At 31.8% G+C, this 17,675-nt stretch overlaps 1 protein-coding gene across 3 annotated transcripts in view; it reads left to right on the top strand.

The window, feature by feature from the left end:
- Apoltp (Apolipoprotein lipid transfer particle) overlaps positions 1–17,675 on the top strand; it is a 262,249-nt gene that overhangs the window by 131,071 nt on the left and 113,503 nt on the right. For all 3 annotated transcript variants that reach the window (XM_075363702.1, XM_075363703.1, XM_075363701.1), the window contains 5 exons: positions 3,888–4,033; positions 6,902–7,141; positions 9,195–9,384; positions 14,185–14,375; positions 17,069–17,218. In XM_075363702.1, the coding sequence (XP_075219817.1) occupies positions 3,888–4,033; positions 6,902–7,141; positions 9,195–9,384; positions 14,185–14,375; positions 17,069–17,218 (917 nt within the window). The remainder of the gene's footprint in view (positions 1–3,887; positions 4,034–6,901; positions 7,142–9,194; positions 9,385–14,184; positions 14,376–17,068; positions 17,219–17,675) is intronic.

Raw genomic sequence — 17,675 nt, 5'->3', positions numbered from 1 at the left:
TAATGGGATTGTTCTGGCCTTGCAGTCCTCCCAGTATTTTTTTCATATGTTCTGATCTCCATGTCCTCTCTAGTGTTGAAAATGTTTGTGTTGTGAGTTTCTTTCTTATGAGTGTGAAGCGAGTGTTTTTATCCTTGATTTTTTTTCATTTAATTTTATTTTTTCTGCGATGTCTTTTAGTGTAAGGCCAATTTCCTTCACATCCTCTTGTGTCTCTGATCCATCTGCATTCTGTCTCGGTGTTTTTCAAGGGAGATTCTATTGTACCAGCTGTTTCAGAAGTCTTGAATCTTGCATCCTAATGATGTGTTCAAAAATCCTAGTCTCCTCTTATGCTTCGTATCAGTGATGAGTTGTAACTCTTTGTACACGACTTCGTTAGGCACGATCCACCACTGCCCATCTTTTGGTATATTTTGTTGATGCAGGTTCTTCCAGTTCTTCTTTTTGATTTTCTGGAGTCTAGGTCATTGATTGTTTGTTCAGGTAGTAGAGTGTTTCTGCTGCGTATGTGGCTTCTGGTTTAATAACTATGTTGTAGAGTCTTATTTTTGCATTTATGGATAGACATTTTGTACTGTAGGTATACCAGTTTAATTTTTGTGCTTTATTTTGTTTGTTCTTGTTTGAATTGAGACTTTTTCATTTAGGTTGTTTGTTAATATTTTTCCAAACAATTTAAATTGGGTTGCTACTTTGACTTTATTACTGTTTACGTTTACTTCTATTAATTGTGTTGGTTTTTGGGGCATAATTCCTGTCTTTTTGAATGGTATTTTGGGGCCAGTTGTATTTGCAATGTTTTGAAGTTCTAATATCTGTGTTTTAGCTTTGTTAATGTCGTTTGTTAGCAGTGCCAAGTCTTCAGTGAAACCAAGACAGTTGATTTTGGTTTTTTGGCCTATATTTTACTTTTGAGGGGCATTTTTTGAGCCATTACTGATGATGCCTCATTACCATTTCCAGAGTGCAGTTGAATAGTAGCTGTGAAAGTCCATTGCTTTGGCGCAGTCCTGTTTTGATCTCAGTTCTGAGAGTTCGCCTCTGAATTTCATTTTTGACTTATTGTGGGTCAGTTTTAATGTGTTTTTTAATTTGGGATGTAGTTCGAGGTGTTTTAGAATTATTGGTAGGAATTCTCTGTGGATGCAATCGTATGCTTTCTTGAAGTTCACTAATGTTATCACCTTGTCTCTGCTTCTTTTTGTATTGTAATCCATTATTAGCTTGAGACTTGTATGATCTAGTTTGGGCAGCTCCTCCAAGGTCTGAAACCTACCTGGTATTCTCGTAGTTCTTTCTCGAGTTGTAAACTGATCCTGTTGAGGATGATTCTTGAAAGAATGTTGTATGTTGTGTCTAGGAATGAGTATCCCTTGTAATAGTTAGGGTCTGATTTGTCTACTTTTTTATGTAGCGGGTGCATGAGGGCTGTTGTCCAGTGTTCTTCTGGTAGTTCTTTGTTGATGAAGGGCAATTTTTGCTGGTCTTCCTGCATGTTTTCAGATCTCTACAAAGGTCTGATCTTCTCCCACCACTTTGTAATTCTTCATCTCACCCAGTGCTTGGTAGATTTATTTTATTGTAGCAGGATTGATGTTTTCTGGTAGTGTTGTTATTTGGGATGCTGGTGTTGAAGTTTGGGAGTTCTGTCGGTTTCTTCACAATTTAGGAGTTTGTTGAAATATTTAGCTAGGGTTTCCACATTGTCTTTATTGTTATAGGCCAGATTATGTTTTTCATACTTCATTAATAGGGTTGGGAGTTCATATTTTTGGAATTGTTTTTTGAAGGTTTTGTGGTACTCCCGCAACTGTGTTTTGTTGAATTCTTCCTCTATTAATATCATAGTGTGTTTATAGTGTTGTCTTTTTATTATCCTTAGGGTTTGGGTGGTTTCATTTCTTTGTTTTACTAGATTTTGGAAGGATGTTTCTGATTTTTGGGATTTGGTGTAACAGCCATGCTTGATATCGCTTCTCTATTGTTTCGTTGCATTGCTGTTTCACTGTTGATGCTTTTTACAGGATTTTGTTGGGGCCAATTCTGTGATTTGTTTAAGGTTGTTGACTAGATATTCAAGTTTATCATTGATTGTTATTTTATGGTATTTTTCATTTTTGATTAGTTGGGTAGGGTCTATTTTTCTTTTAGTTTTAGGGTATTGGTTTGTTGCTTCCTTTGGGGAGTGAATTTAATTTTAATCTTGAATATATAGTGATCTGAGCCTGTGTCTACTGCTTGGAGGATTTTTATATTGTAGATCTCTTTGTGGTGCTGTTTGTCCATGAAGACATGATCTAGTTGTTATTCCCCTTTAGTATAGTCAGGGTGTTTCCAGGTTTTGAGTTTTTGAGGTTTCTTCTTGAAATATATGGATTTCAAGATTAGGTTGTGGTTCTTGCAGAGATTGATGAGTCTCTCTGTTTTCATTTGTTCTCTTCTGGGCAGGCCATTTTCTGATGATGCCGCGGTATCTTCTTTTTCTGCTTAGTTGAGCATTGAAGTCTGTGATTAGTTGATTATTGTGGATATTATTTATGGTCTCGTCAAGTAGGTCCCAGAAATACTCTGTTTTTTTATGGTCTTTTGGAGATTTGTTTTTATTATTATTGGGAGTGTGGGCAATTATTGTGGTGTAGATTTTATTAGATTTATTTAGAGATAGTTGAGATTCTTGGGGATTGTGACTAGAATTCTTGTACAGAGTTTATTATTTTGTGGCTGACCAAAAAAGGTGTTCTAAACTGTGGGATACTTTTTATCACTCTTCTCAGGTATACCTTTGTAGACCTTATATCCTTGAGATTCCATGGCATCCTGGTCAATATTTCTTATTTCCTGCAGCTCCGTGATGAGAATTTTGTGTTGGTGTATTAGGTTGGTTATTATTTGAATTTACCAGTCTGTATGAGTGAGTTTACATTGTGTGTGGAAATGTAGGTGATTTGCTTCAGTCTGATTTTGGACTTTGTAGTGTTTTTGTTCATGTGTGCAGTGTTAGGGCATTCCAGTGTTTCCATTCGCATGTTATGTTCGAAGTGACAGCCCGCTGTATCTGAGTGCTGCCTTCTCTGAACTCTAGTGTTGTTTAGTCAGTGGAATATTCCTAAAAAGACCTTTTATGGTTGACTGTCAAGCAGTCATCTGTGGTGGGACTAGGTCCCAAGTTACAACTCTAGATGTGATATAGTGAGGTGTGATTTAATGATAAATGAAGCTGTGAAGTTTGTTTAGATTCACTTCACCGGACAAATTTCTCCTATTTGTTTCAGATATATCCAGGCGCACCTTATAGAGGCTTAATCAGACTTTTGTTAAAGTTGTTATTTTGGAGAAAAGTTACAAAATATGATCCTAAACATTACATTCATGTCACTTCTTTATTGATGTAAACCTAATTTTTTGATACTATTTATTCTTTACATTTTTATTTTATTTTTTTAATATTGCTCGTGTAAGATGTAATCCATTAATTCTTTGATTGTGCTGCTTGTGCATATTCCAGCTAGTTAATTACTGTTCTTGAAACTTTAATTGTATCATCAAAGTTTTCACTTTGATGATCATTTGCAATATTCATACATAATTTTTGTTTGAAATAAAAACTATGGAATATGAGGTTTCTTCTATGTAAATCAGATATGTGTAGGATTTTTAACATATCCATATTATGTATTTGAATTATGAGACTGTAGGGAAAACTCTAGCTTTAGAATGAACCTTGCAGCAAAATTATGAATAAAATTTTACTAATTTTGAGTAATTGAGTTCAGTCATCTAGTTGGCTCTCAGATTGCAGAGCAGTTATTAGTGAGGAAATACTACTTCCATGAAATTAGTTAATAGTTTCTACTGCATTAAATATATGTCTACTTTGATTTCAGGTTTTAACATCATATCAGGGTTATGAACTACTTAAATTAGGGGGTCATGTTGTTTCTTCAGATCCTCGAATGACAGTGTTACAGCTGAATGGTGAAACATCATCAGAATGGTTTAACACGCAGTTTGAATGGAAGTGCAAAGCATGGTATTTCTACATAATGTATTTCTATTTATTTGAATATTTATAATGATATAAGGTAGCTTCAAAAAGTTTCAGAAAAACCTGTATTTTACAAAAAACAGTGTATATTAAAATTTATGTTATATCCTTTGAGCTAGTTTTCTTTGGCAGCTACACATGTTAGTCAACATTCATAAAGTTTTTGAAACATTTCTGGAGCTCATTCTGAGAAACCTGCTTCAGTTGCTTTGTTGCATCGCCAAAGATATCAGCATCCTTGTACCATTTTCCTTATAATTAATTATAATTATTATAATATTATTAGTATATTATTATTATTTATTTATATATATTAATTAAATATTAATATTATTAATAATACTTTTTAATATTTTATAATTAATTTTTTAATTTGGTAGCAATGGAAGTATTAACTCAATTGGTTTTTAAGTCACAGGAATGTATGATGGATGCTCCAGACATTACATAGGAGTGTGCAAGTTAATAACTTTTTTAAGTTAAGATATATATATATATATAAATTTTTTTTGCTGTTATCATAGCCCACCAAATTTCTACATATGATACATTAATATATTTTATTAAAATTTTAGACAATGTACCAAAATAATCCAATCATTTGCTCAAAGATTTCTGTCATTAGTATAAAATATAATGATTAAGATATGATTTAAAAAAAAAAATTACCTTTCATTTTTACACGACTGCCCAAAAAGCAGTGTAACGTATTTAGGGTGTATGTATGTTTATTCCACCGAAGCAGCTGAACTAATTTAGATGTATGACTCTGCGTTGGAATCCTTAAATTTCCCTGTGTGTCGTGGGCTATATATTTATATATATGTAGTAGTGGATTTGCCAGTTGAAGCACAAACTTTAATAAATTTAATTAATGAACTGAACTGTGAGCCTCTATCACTATGTGAGCTGATTTTGAACTAAATAATTTGAATCAATCGAATGAATAATATTACAAAAATAATAGAATAAAATTTACATTAAATAAAATAAAATAATATTAAATAAATTTAAAAAAACTTCTGTTTAATAGTAACAGTCTTCCCGTGGGGACTGTGAGGCTAGAGTGGTGAGGTGATGCGAGCATGTCATGCAAGACTAGACCAATCATCACCATCAACTGGTAACAAACAGAGTTCACCTAAGGCACTGTTTTGGGAGGTGCAATAGTCGTGCAACACTTCTGGTCTCTTTTGGTCTGCAAAAAATATTCTAAAACAACATTAAAGGGAATATCTTTTAATATTCAACTATTTTCAAGGAAGATTATATATTTTTTTTGTTTGATTGTTTACCCCAACAACCCATCTTGTCTTTAACTTTTACCTTATATATTTTCAGCAACTGAAAATGCTTTTATTAACATTCAGTTTTCAGATTCTACCACTTTTTGTCCTATTATCAATAAGGTTAACACTTAATAGTTTTTCAAAAAAAAAAATTATTTCTGATATGCAGGCACTCTTGTTTGCTGCCAAACAGCCACTGTATTGAAGATTGTTGTTTACATCCTTTAAATTTCCATTGAATTACTGGTTTCTTGCCTTTTCTTAACAGGTAAAACAAAATGTAATAAATGATAAATTTATTTTTATTGATTGCAACTTTTAATGCAGTCATAATTGATATAAGATGTAATAGGTTAAATGTAATAATGTCTCAAGATATATTTAATTTTACAGTATCATATTACAAACTCAAAGTTATCATGTTACTAACATAAACTAAAAATAATTTTTTTGACAAATATGAATAACAGTTTTTAACGAGTAATAAAAATATTACTTATTACTCTATAATGCTGAAATAATATTTAAAAATCATAATAAATAGATCAAATAAAACTTTTGTTCTGATCGATAAATAATAATATATTTTATAGATCCCTGCTATGGCATTCCAGTCCTGGTTAAAAATTGAATTATCACTTTTTACAAATACGATTAGATCATATATTTCTTCTGTTTCATCATCTATTGCTGAAGAAGTTGATATTATGAATTTACACATTTGTAGGCTTGAGCTTTCAATCTGTCCTTTTTAAGATAAATTTTTCACTGTGTTGCTTGCATCGACATATTTTCTACCTTCTTATTCATTTTGTTATTCTTAGATCTATGATTAAAATTCTTATTATTTAATTTTGTATTTATTATCCTATAATATGGTGATAAAAAGTTTCATTTGTCTTTTCGTTTTACTTCATTAATGTCTACTGCATCTAGTCCTAACCGTCTCTTTTAAATTATCTGCCCATCCACGTTTATTTAAACTTCTAATATTTTGTGTTCTAATTTATAGAATGTTGTGGTTTCTATATTTTCTGATGACTTTCTCTTGAGTGGTCCTTACCTGGAGATGTGATCAGAGGAGTATTTTAACCTTCAAAATATTTTACCTAAGAGAATGCCTTCATATTGTACAAGGTGTGAAAAGGAATGATTATTATACATCTTCAGAGAATAGATCTGTTAATTTTCCATAACTGTGTAATACTCAAAGCCTTGTAAGCCATAACCTTTTGTTATGCCAGTCTGATTGCATATCAATAGATTGGCACCCTTAATGACTGCTGAAAGGGATGCTACCCCTTTTCAGAAATCATTTCTTAGTCTGGCCTCTTCTTTTACAGATACCCAATAATTATGATATAGATATCTGCTTTTCAGAGACATGCAAGTTCCTTTATTGATTTATGATTCATAGTGGCAGGTGTCTTGACCAATTTTAAATTAACATTTTATCTGATAAATTCTCAAGTTTTTTTAACATATATTCTAGTGATAATGTTTGTGATTAAACATATGTTTATTTTTAATGTGTATGATGTATTTATTTTAATATATTTTTCAGGTTAGATGGTAAAACAGGTTTGATAGATACTAGTTTATATAGCCACCAAGTTAAAGCGGTGGCCCAAGTTGATTGGGTTTGGAAATGGATGGAAAACATATGGTCTAATTTTAATGCTTCTTATACCTATAATAGTACTACAAAGGATATCTGTTCAAATTTATATCTTTGGAATCCTAAAGGGAAATTTGGTGATATGTCATTCGGATCTGAAATTAGTTTTAATGCTAAGAGTTGGTGGTACGTATAACTTATTAATTACACATGTTAATATTAGTGGTACTTAGGTTAACCTAATATTTACTATTTTTTATTGTTGAGAAAATAAGTGCAATACATTTTTTAAGCTTAAGCCATAGGACCTAATGGTTGAAGCAATGTATTCAATGATTGAAGCATGACCATCACTTAGATTGCTGTGTTTCTTTACATTGTTGGTGTTCAAAAAATGATGCTTCTGTAAAAATAGTTGAGATAATTTTTGATGAACACTTACTAAGTATAAATGATAAAATGTGTGACCTTTTCTTTACAGGTGAATCAGAGTATGATTTTTTCTGGAACTGTTGTAATCATAACTTTTTAAAAATTGTACCAAATATTGTTGGCCATTTATGTTGAGGTTATTTTTATTGCGAGCATGAATTTGTATTTTTACATATGTGATTAAAGGTATAAGTAAAAGTAAAGTCATATTCTTAACTAATAACAGAATAAACACTACACATTCACCCTTGAACATGAAAATACAATACTGAAAACCATTTCTGACAGCATTTGTCATCGCATTTGACTGAGTAAAATTTACTCATTACATAACATACAAAATTTCACAAACATTATGAACTGAAATTCGCTGGTCGACTGAAACAGAAAGTAATCATATAACCTAGTCTATCTAAACTCTGTCAAAGGAAACTTCACAACAGACTGCATGAAAAAATTAATGAATGTATTGACAGAACCAACATAATTGAACTAAAACCTTATTTTAGTATGTTCAATGAATATTTATTATAGACATCAAAATAAAACGGTTAATAAATAAGACAAAATAGATTTTTGAAAACATAAATAAACATTCCCTTAAACAAATGCATCCCCGACCACCTATATTAAAAGGACAACTCAGAATACCACAACACCATCTATTATCTCTCAACTACTGTGCAGCCCTTATATACAAGCTAGCTAAACATATGAATAGAACCATTGGTTCATGTTTAATACTTGAAAAGAGCTTATGTGAAATGCATAAAAAATAATGTCAACAAAATTAGGATACACACATCCCAGACAACTCTCTACTTGCAATATTTGATATTACCAATCTCCACTAACACACTTATACAAAAAAGACATCATTATAGTGCATAGATTACCCAAAACAATACACCACCGAAACATATAGCTGTCATAAGCCCTGCTGCAGGCTGGCAATAATGGTTTGATGAGTCGCAGTACCCAGTATGTAGTTGATTGTAAGTGTATGTCAAGATATATATATATATATATATATATATATATATATATATCTTGTTAAAACTTCTTATTACTATCTTTCTTCCTACAGTTACAAATTACAAAACCTCAATTGAATGAGTTTTTCAAGTATGTACCTTGTAAAAATAAAATTTCTACCAGTTACTGACCTAAATAAGTTTTATTTATTATGAATTAGCTTATGTAGTAGTCTACTTAGCCTTTCCGGATAACATAATTTACATTTTTTTTATCAAATTTTGAATGCTTGTACAATTTTTTGAAACAACTAATCAAAATTTAAAAAAAACAAAATTAATTGACAGATTTCTTGTATATATAATTCTTTTTTACGTGTGTGAAAGGTAGATTATAGATATGTAAAAATCAAAATATTAAGTGATTTTGACGCTTAGTAGGAATGACGATCATTTCTTTAAAATACATGTGTCTTTTTTGTAATTGTATGACAGGTGAACAATTAACTGTGTCAAAACAGCTGATTAACTTGATTTTTTTACATACTAACAAGGCTCGTCTCTCATTATACACACTGAAAGGTTTTAAAACTGTATATCAACAACATCTATGAATTCTAAAGTAAAATATTTTATTAATAATTTTTCTTTATGCAACATAAAAAATCCTTAGAAATAATATTTTATGAACAGGACTTTTTGAAGTTTGATGTATGACTTTTAGTTAATAAATGTGTTCAGTCTGATCTCTTGAATCAGGGTTAACTTTCAAGGAAATGCAAACCAGTTTTAAACAATTAAAATATTAATATTGTTCTCTAATTTTGTTTCAGGTTTAGTACTGACATGTCAATTGTGGCTCCAAATCCCAGTGATATGGCATTTAATATAGATGTTGTGTTACCACACGATCCGGAAGTTTACTCACTTATAGCAAAGTTGACTCATGCTGAAAATTACTTTAATCATATTATAAAGTATTCTACGCTTATTCAAAAAAAGAATTACCAATTTATATCAGAGGTATTAGCATTATCTGTGTTAAGTCTCAATTCTTCTTACCAACTAAATTAATAGATTGAGCAGCAAACCAGTGCCTTCCATTTTCTCCTACCTTTCCACTATTCTTATAAATTTCTTAATAAAATTGTCAACTCTTTTTCCTGAATAACTTTATCAGTCCAATTTTTCCTTGGGGTTTTCTCTTGATTTTTTTATTTACTATCTGATCCAACATTTTACTAGCAACCCCTTCCACACTGTAAACAATCCAATACAATTTAATGCTTTTTAATCTATCCCTCAAACTCCCCCTTCATATACATATTTGATCAAATTTCTTCTATTCTCAAACTACGAGGGTTATTTTTTTCAAGGTTCGATCAGTCGCGAAATAAAAACCCGCGCAAAAATCGGATGAATCTTTGCGCATATGTGTTGCGCAACATCTCTAGTATGGTCTTCAATCATGCCGTGTCACTTCGTTTAGTTCTGAACACGCAGCTAGCACGTAAACATGTCTAAAACAATAGCATCTCCCGCCAAGTGTGAAGTGCGTGCGGTAATTCGATTTCTTCAGGCTGAGGGGTGTAATGCAGCTGAAATTCATAGACGAATAAGTAATGTGTACGGTGAAACTTCAATGAGTGACAGCAAAGTGCGACAATGGTGCAGGAACTTTAAAGCAGGACGTACAGATGTTCATGATGCAGGCGGTCAGGGAAGGAAGCAAGTGTCAACCGATGATCTCGTTGAGCGAGTGGATGAGGCTATTTGAGAAAATTGTCGGTTCACAATTTCTGTATTGAGTGATTAGTTTCCTGAAATTTCAAGGTCAGCTCTCTACACCATTGTGAGTGAGAGACTTCAGTACTGTAAACTGTGTGTGAGATGGGTTCCCAAGATGCTGTCCGACCATCACAAAACAATAAAAATGGACGCCTCCCTAACGTTTCTCCAGCACTACCAGAATGAAGAAGATTTTTTGAACAAAATTGTCATAGGGGATGAGACATGGGTCCATTTTGAAACTGAAGAAACAAAAGAACAATCAGAACAGTGGATGCATTCTCATTCTCCCAGTAAACCAAAGAAGTTCAAGCGAACTTTCTCCAACAGAAAGTGTGTATGGCTACTGTGTTCTGGGACCAGAATGGAGTTCTCATGGTGGGATTTATGGAACATGGCACGACCATCAGTGCAGCCTCATACTGCGTGACTCTTCAACATCAACGAAGGGCAATTCAGAATAAGTGGAGAGGAATGTTGTCATCAGGCATTGTCTTTCTCCATGACAATGCTTGGCCCACAGTGCAGCTGTAACAAAGAAGCTCCTGGAGCGTTTTCGTTGGAAAGTGTTTGATCATCCACCATACAGCTCGGACTTGGCTCCATCTGATTTTCACCTCTCTTCTCACATGAAACCCTGGTTAGGAGGACAACATTTTGGCACAGACATCGAGCTGCAGACCAGCATAGAAACATGGCTGAAAACACAGGCGGCTCCGTTCTATGACGAGGGTATTGGAAAGTTGGTACCACGCTATGACAAATGTCTAAATCGGCGTGACGACTATGTAGGGAAATAGCGTAACTATGTAAGTACTTGTTACAAATAAAAATTTTTTATTTTCACTGTGGTTTTAATTTCGTGACCAATCAGACCTTGAAAAAAAAATAACCCTCATACCTATGTTGTCAGTCTTTTCTCTTAGGAATTTCATTGATAATTAACTCTTCAATGAAGAATCTAGTTGAACCTTGTAGCTGTTTAATTTGTGCTGTTCTCTGCTGGTATGTTTTTTAAAATACGTTGGTAAATTGTATACCTTTCTAAAAGATAGAAAAAATGATAAAACTAATAATAATATATTCATGCTGTTTTGACTGGAATTTCAGAGGCAAAATGCCTTCAGATCATACCATTTGGATATGTTTTTTAGTAACTTGATGATCTTTTAATAATTGTTTATCTTTTGAATATAATATTTTTGATTTAATACAAAATAAATATGTTAAATATAGAAATAGTAATATTACATTCAGGAAAGCTGTGAACAGTTACATTTTTCTTGATTCATTCTTTTTATTTCATTGTTTTAATTAAGTCTGAATTATAAAGCTTGAAAGTGAAACTTTGCATGCCATGAGTCTCAGAATAATGGCATGAATTACTATAGAATCAACTAGATGGGTGATGGAGTAATCTACCATTTCAGATGGGCATATTTTTATCTTTCCTTCTACCTTTCTCACACTCTCTTCCTTTTCACTCCTTTCTCACTCAACTCTCTCTTTCTCAAGTTATATGAATCGACAGAACTTAAGTCCCTATATAAACATATATAGGCATGTATAGGCATGTACTTGTTTATTAACAAGTTCATGCCTATACGTTCCATTCAGCTATACTATACCATTCAACTTTCTTGTAAAAAATATATTTTTGGTTTTAAATATGCCATTTTTAAACTCTGACCATCTCTGGTGGGCTCCATGTCAAAATTTCCTGAAAGACATTTCCCCTAATTTTTTATGGAGAATCTGAATCAGGTCTCAAAACCTGGAGGGCAAATAGTATGGATTCACCTAAACTGAATTGGTAGGTTACTTGGCATATATAGTAAAATTTTATTTTGGATAAGGTTACATCATTAACTCACACACACACCCATACCCACACGCGCGCGCGTGCAGAGAGAGAGAGAGAGAGAGACGTAAGCATTATCAGGTTTCTTACAACAGACAATTTTATTCAATATTTCATCACTGTAGTTGGCATTTTATAGTTTTATTTTTATTAAAAAAAATGGTTTTGTTATTTTATGAAGACTAAAGAGCTTAATTAAATTCTCATATGTAGTTAGTGGTGTACAGTCTTGTAAATCTGATACCTTTTAATAATAGTAGCATTTATGTATGAGTGTGGATCAATAACTACCCGTGTTAGGAATGAAGATGCAATTTTTTCAGAAAATGTTTTATTTTTCAACATAATCCCCTCTTAGGAGGATACACTTTTCCCAGTGTCCCTGCTATTGTTTTAAACCTTCTAAAAATTTGATTTGTCAAACTCTTCAAAATAGGCTTCTGTTTTGACAATGACCTCTTTGTTTGAGCCAAATTTTTTTCCCCGCAAGCAACGTCTTCATGTTGGGGAACTGAAAGAAGTTGCAGGTCGGGCAAGTATGTGGTTGTGGCAGCAATTTGCAGCGCAGTTAATGCAATTTGGCCATGATGATTCCATATGAGTGAGCTGGAGCATTGTCGTGATAAAACAACACTTTTTTATTTGCCAAGTGGGGCCATGTCTATTTGAGTTTCTTGTTGAATCGATCCAATAATTCATTGTAGTACTGCCCTGTGATTGTTCTTCCTTTTTCCAGAAAGTCTATGAGGATTATTTCCTTTGCATCCCAAAAAATCATAGCCATGACCTTTCCAGCCAACAGGACTGTCTTGGCCTACTTTGGAGCAGATTCGCCAGGTAAAACCCATTGTTTTGATTGTCATTTGGTCTCTGGTGTATAGTAATGGATCCAGGTTTCATCAATGGTGATGACTTGATGTAAAAAGTCGTACGGATTTTACTTAAAGAGGTCCAAACACTACTTCAAAGTTGACAGCCATATCCGCTTGCTGTGTGAAGTGAGTAATCGTGATGCCCATTCGGCTGACAGCTTTCTCATTCTTAACTTATCATGTAAAATGTTTGTTGCTGTTCCGTACAACATACCTATGGCCTCTGCTACTTTGTGCATTTTCATTCGGCAATCAACAAGAATCATGTCATAAACCTTTTCAACAATTTCCTCCGTAATCACATCTGGTGGGCGACCTGACCGTTTCTCATCAGAAACAGATATATGGCCACGCTTAAATTTGTTAAACCAATATCTCACAGTTGTCATAGATGATGAAGAGTCCCTATACACAGAATCTAACTTTGCTTTTATTTCTTTGCACGTTTTTCCATCCAAAAGTAAAAGTGAATTATGGATTGATATTGTTCTTTTTCCATTGTATTGGAAAACACCAAATACTTTTAATACAAATGACTGTCAAATAAAAACTAACTTATGAGTCAGTCTGAAATTTTGTATGGCATTGTTTGATAGATTGGAGTACAGTGTAGTAATGCCACCTTTCGTCAGCAATACCACCAGTCTTAAAACACGGGTACTTATTGATCCACTGTAGTTATGTAGTTTTATATATATACATGCATATAAAATTTAGAATGCAGGTTGTAAGGTGTCTTATGGAAGATCATGGAAGTACAACATTGACATCTCAGAGTATTTTTTTAAATTGTTGCAGTTGCAACTTCTGAGTGTTTTAAAACTGGGTTTTTTCTGCAACCAGATGTTCCATATAATATAGAACAACAATAATATAATATTATTGTTGTCTTGAAGCAATTACAGTAGTGCTAACAGTTGAAACTTTCAGTTGTTTTGAAAAGTTTTCCTGCTACTGTTTCATTCTGCAATGGTTATCATTAAACAATGGTTTCAATAAGACCATTCTGTTTCTTTTATCCCATCACTTAGACATGGCCATGAAATTTTACCTGGTAGTGCAGTCACTTAGAACAAATCATTAAAAATATGACACAGAAAACAAGTCTTCATTTTCAGCACTGTCTAGTGAATGGTGATAATCATCTGCACTACATTGGGGAAAATCCACATTTATACTCTCACTATTCAAATTATTAAATAGTTTAAATGTGTTTTTTTTTGTCTCCAACTAGAAGTAACCTAGTTCTAGTAAACATGTAAATTATATAAACTGTTTAATATGTTTTCATTATTGTTTCAGATAAAAAAGGAAACGGAAATTCATGGATTAATAGTTGCTGAAGCTACATCATTCTATTTGTTTGATAAATTTAATGTCAGTACAGAGAATAATTTTTATGATGTAAGAAACAGTTTAAAAACTAGTTTAATTCAAAAAGAACTTAAAACAAGAGTCACATACCAAAAGCCATCTATGTTCCATAAAATCATGTAAGTAATACTATGACAAAATTTAACCCTATAATGTTAGATTTGTTTTTGCTTGACACCATCAAAACTGCTAAGTTCTTGACTTCGTATTTTGTAGGAGATTTTAAGATATATAATATAATATATAGATGAACTTCTAGTTGGCTATTATTCAATTTAAAACAAAGTTGTGTTCTTGGTAACTAACATTTGATTATTAGTCTTGTTTCAGATGTACTTTAGTAAATTAAAAAAAAATTCCTACTTTTTGAGTTTGAAATTTCTAAAAGTGATCAAATAATTTAAAAAGTTTTATTACCTGAAACTATATTGCTGTATGTCTTCATAAAAATAATATTCATTAAAAATTTTATTCAACAGTTCATACTATATGCATCCTTAAAAAAATAAGACCATTCCTATATTTAATTATAAATGTTTCTGAGGTGAATTCTTGCCTTTTGATGAAGAAATGTTGAAGTAGTTAGTAAACATTAGAAAGTTTTAATTGTTTTGATGCAATTATTTAAAAATTAAAAATATCTTTTGTGACTGAAAAGCAGTAAACTGAAATTTGGCCAGTGAACATTACTAATGACAATGTTTACATGTAATTTTTTTCTATACCATTAAAAGGTATAACAAAAGAATAAATTAATAGTTGCAAGTTTTTAAATCTTAATGAACACAGTGTTATGGTCCTGTTTGTATGTTAAGTACCATGACTGTAATGTACTTGACACAAGTTATCAGTCATTCCAGAACAGTACATAACCATTCTCAAGAATAACAACCATCATATGTTAAGGCTTTCTTGGGAATGTGAAGATTGAATGTTTTCTGTTTGCCCGCTTCACTGAGACAAATATGCTGTTGTATTTCAGCAACCCAAGTCCACCAAGATGTAGGTGATATTCAGACTTGAAAGTGACTACTTCTCACTGTTGAGCTCAGGTACTGGCTGTACATTGTACACTATACACTGTACTCTCAAAGAAAACTACTCTTGTACCTATAGTACCTTAGGTGCTTCAGATGCTTCACAGTTACTAGAAAGACTACAACAGAAAGTGTAAAGAAGCAGTAATTATACTAATTTTAGATCATTATTTGTGTGGAAAAATCTCTAACCATGGAGGTATATATTTACTAATCAATCAATCAGTTCCTTCTTCATACACTAACATCCTAATTTTCTGTAACACTAGATGTAGACAGTAACACATTTTCTTGATAATATCAACATTCCATGCCAGGCTTACTAGGCAAAATGAGAAGTGAAGTGGCTTCCCATTGTCTTCTTTGATCTGAATATACTGTTACATACCAATATGATGAGCCTACTGAAATATAGGTAACATTCAATACTTCATGTGATACCATCACTCCTTTTACCACAGGGGCCATCAAGTGAACATAATTTTTCTTAGTATAACTGTTACTGGTGCCTCTTGTACATCATATGCTTTACACATGTCACAACCATAAGAAAGGTGGGACTGATTTGTAAAATAACTAATTTTTATGTATTTTAATTTCTGTTAAGAATTATTTAACATTTTTTTAAACCTCAACCATTATAAGTTATTATTAATTGTAGGCTGTATTTTTTGTACCAGTCATTAAAAAACTAATCTATGAACTTTACAAATTATTAAAAACGTCACTAATGATAGGTTAGAACCGGTAATCTATGTTACACACCTAGATAATTTCAGTCGTTAATCGTTTATTCACCAGAACTGAAGAGGAAATTTGGTGCAAGTCCTGTGGTTATGTGTAATTACTACTTCCAGAGACATGAAATATAAAGATATTTGCTAAGAATGAATTGTATATAGAAGTAATTTATTAATTTTAGCTTAATTATGCCAAGGATTTATAAATGACTGCTCATCTTTTTATTCATTGTTAGCAGTTCAGTCTGTTCTATTGAACATTCTCACTGGCTGACTTAAAGCTCAATAGCTATGAAAGTGACTGTTTAGTTGCTAACTGATAATATTGATATTGTAAGTACTATTTCTATCGTGGCAGTTCTATAACAAAACTGTATTTTATCCCATTATCCAAATTTACAATAAAATAACTTCTGAATCATATTAAAATATAATATATTTACCTATAGCAGTTACTATAGATTACCATTGTACTCTTATGATTGCTAAATGTTAAAGTAAATTAACAAAATTGTTTTTGTAATTGTTAATTTATCTTTTTAAGATGTCTAATACAATTGAAGAAATTAATGCATTGAACTATCTTAGTAAGACCTAAGCTGTTTAAGTTATTTAAATAAATAAAACTGAAGATAATAGATTCTATGGATAGTACAAGTTGTGAAGATTGCAGTGATTTCTTGAAAGTACAGTATAATAGAGAACCTAAAATACAGATTATTCTAATAAAATGCGTTTGTTTAAGACAAATTGAGAAACTACTTCTAAAGATAAAAATTCCCATATAAAAAAGCCGTGATTACTATATAAATAAAAACAAATTTATAAAAAACAAAATAGAATAAAAAAAATTACCTTTGGAAACATTTCCGATAATTCTGTAGTAAAACATACACAATCATATTATAACATTCAAGAATTCAGAACGTATTGAAAAACTTCATAATAATAACGTATTTAGTTTTGTTTTTTTTTTCACTGTCTTTTTTAGTAATATTCATTTTCACTAAGTAATTTTTATTATTTTATTTTCAGATTTCATCTGTGTTATCCTCCACCAGATACTATTGTTTCTGCTGACATTCAGTTTGAAAGCACTAACAATATTTTAGCTAACTTGAACTGTACTACACCATTACCTAACTTTTCTAATGCGACATTCTTTTTGAAGGCAGAAACAGATGAGTAAGTAAAACTAATAAAACTAATTGTCCTTTATTTCCATTCATTATTTCTACACAAAAAGAGTTTTTCTTCTTTGAATTAAAAAAAAAAAATTATTTATGAAAGCTGTGCCAGTGGTTAATTTTTTAACCATTCTTTGTGGTACACTGTTGTTTTAAGGGAAGGAATTTGCCCCATATGCAGTGAATTGTGTAAATACTGTGGTCTGTATTATTTGATTGCCTTATGATGTATTATTTTCTTAGTTATAAGGAAATGTTCTCTCCAATGGGATGAAGATGCAACAGCTTACAGCCATTAATTATGCGAGCCAGCTTATCTGTACTGAATGTTAATATGCTGATTAGTTGTCTTTTATTATGATTGCATTATTATATAAACTGTTTATACATCTTATGTACAATGTTTCTTAGTATTGTTAAAGAGACATTATTTTTATTGATGGTGATTGATTTTA

Source organism: Lycorma delicatula, chromosome 4 (assembly GCF_047948215.1).
Source record: "Lycorma delicatula isolate Av1 chromosome 4, ASM4794821v1, whole genome shotgun sequence".
NCBI classification, from domain to species: domain Eukaryota; kingdom Metazoa; phylum Arthropoda; class Insecta; order Hemiptera; family Fulgoridae; genus Lycorma; species Lycorma delicatula.
Note: the sequence above shows the minus strand (reverse complement) of the source record. Positions and strands in the feature narration are given on the sequence as shown.